The sequence below is a fragment of the Olea europaea genome, chromosome 16 (genome assembly GCF_002742605.1).
Source record: "Olea europaea var. sylvestris chromosome 16, O_europaea_v1, whole genome shotgun sequence".
Classification (NCBI taxonomy): domain Eukaryota; kingdom Viridiplantae; phylum Streptophyta; class Magnoliopsida; order Lamiales; family Oleaceae; genus Olea; species Olea europaea.
The window spans coordinates 17,031,406-17,033,377 of record NC_036252.1 but is presented as its reverse complement, the minus strand read 5'-3'; the positions used below and the strand labels follow the sequence as shown (position 1 = coordinate 17,033,377).

The 1,972-nt window shown below is 40.7% G+C and overlaps 1 protein-coding gene across 1 annotated transcript in view; it reads left to right on the top strand.

Moving 5' to 3' along the window:
* Positions 1–15: 15 nt before the first annotated feature.
* LOC111412697 (protein ETHYLENE INSENSITIVE 3-like) overlaps positions 16–1,972 on the top strand; it is a 4,885-nt gene continuing 2,928 nt past the window's right edge. Inside the window, exon 1 of the mRNA XM_023043620.1 lies at positions 16–1,970. Within this exon, the coding sequence (XP_022899388.1) occupies positions 619–1,970 (1,352 nt within the window). The 5' untranslated portion in view covers positions 16–618. The remainder of the gene's footprint in view (positions 1,971–1,972) is intronic.

Genomic DNA, 1,972 nt, shown 5'->3' with positions numbered 1-1,972 from the left:
TGACGCGTTGAGCAGTTGGATGTATAAATGCTACAAAGTACTATGTATGATGATTTTAGATCTGTAAAAATTATATTAGTTTGAATCAATTTTTTCCTGGTGATTTGAAATCTTTTTCTACTTAATTTCTGGAAATCTGGTGCTAAATTTCCATGGACTTAAGTTTGTTGAAACTGTTATCTGTAAAGATTTTTGCTTTTCCTTTCCCCTTTAGATAGCTTTTATGATCATAGATGTCATCACGTATTTGCTTTTATGTGATGAGTTCTTTTTTCTTTACCTTTCAATTGAGGTTCATATAGTTCCCGTGATAATTTTTGTTGTATAGCATTGAATTAGTTGAATATATAAAAATCTTTATTTTCAATAGAAGATAATTATGATTAAAAGTTCTCTCCGTTTTACTAGATTAGGTAATACTAGTTGAGATTTTCTTCATTCCCTTTTATATATTTTTACAGGTGGGGATACTGTGGTGTTTAAGTTACTATCCATTGTTAAATCTCGAGTTTCGTCTGAAGAAAACAGCATAAATTCAATTTTTTGAAGATTCGAATCAAACCCAGTTTTGAGCACTTTGATTTTTGCAAGTTTGGTGCAACTTTGGGGTGATAAAAAATGATGATGCTTGAAGATATGGCGTTTTGTGGTGATTTTGATTTCTTTTCCTCTGCTCCTATCAAGGAAGTCGATGTTTGTGGCTCTCAAACGACCGAGCCAGAGCCCGTAGTGGAGGATGATTACACGGATGATGAGATTGATGTGGATGAACTTGAGAGGAGGATGTGGAGGGATAAGATGCGACTTAAAAGACTGAAAGAAATGAGTAAGGGTAAAGAAGGCGATGATGCTGCTAAACAACAGCAATCTCAAGAGCAGGCAAGGAGAAAGAAGATGTCAAGGGCGCAAGATGGGATCTTGAAATACATGTTGAAAATGATGGAAGTATGCAAAGCCCAAGGTTTTGTTTATGGAATCATTCTGGAGAAAGGTAAGCCAGTGAGTGGGGCATCCGACAACCTGAGGGAATGGTGGAAGGATAAGGTGAGATTTGATCGAAATGGACCAGCTGCCATAGCGAAATACCAAGCAGATAATTTAATCCCGGGAAAGAATGAGGGAGGTAATCCAGTTGGTCCTACCCCCCACACCCTGCAGGAGCTCCAAGATACTACCCTTGGTTCACTGTTGTCAGCTCTGATGCAGCACTGTGATCCTCCTCAGAGACGGTTTCCTTTAGAGAAAGGTGTTTCACCTCCTTGGTGGCCCACTGGGAATGAGGAATGGTGGCATCAGTTAGGTCTGCCAAAGAATCAAGGCTCTCCACCTTATAAGAAGCCTCATGATCTCAAAAAGGCATGGAAGGTGGGTGTTCTAACAGCAGTGATCAAGCACATGTCTCCTGATATTGCCAAGATTCGCAAGCTTGTTAGGCAGTCAAAGTGCTTGCAGGACAAGATGACAGCAAAGGAGAGTGCAACTTGGCTCGCTATTGTCAACCAGGAGGAGACATTAGCTCGAGAACTTTATCCTGATCTCTGTCCACCATTGTCATCGTCAGGTGGGAGCGGAACCTTTGCCGTCAATGATACCAGTGAATATGATGTTGAAGGGGCCGATGATGAGTCCAACTTTGATGTCCAAGAGCAAAAGCCGAACCCAAACCACCTCGGTTTGTTCAATATTGGGACAGAGAGACACAATGATAGACTTCCTGTTCAACAACAATCTCATACAATTAAGGATGAATTCATAACTGACTTGGACTTCACCCGGAAGAGGAAGCCTGGCAATGAACTGAACGTCCTGATGGATCATAAAATATATGCGTGCGAGTTCCTTCAATGTCCTCATAGTGAAATCTGCCTCGGTTTTCAGGACAGAAATTCCCGGGACAATCATCAACTCTCTTGTCCTTATAGACGTTCTTCGGAATTTGGGGTTTCAAACTTCAGCATTGATGATATCAAGC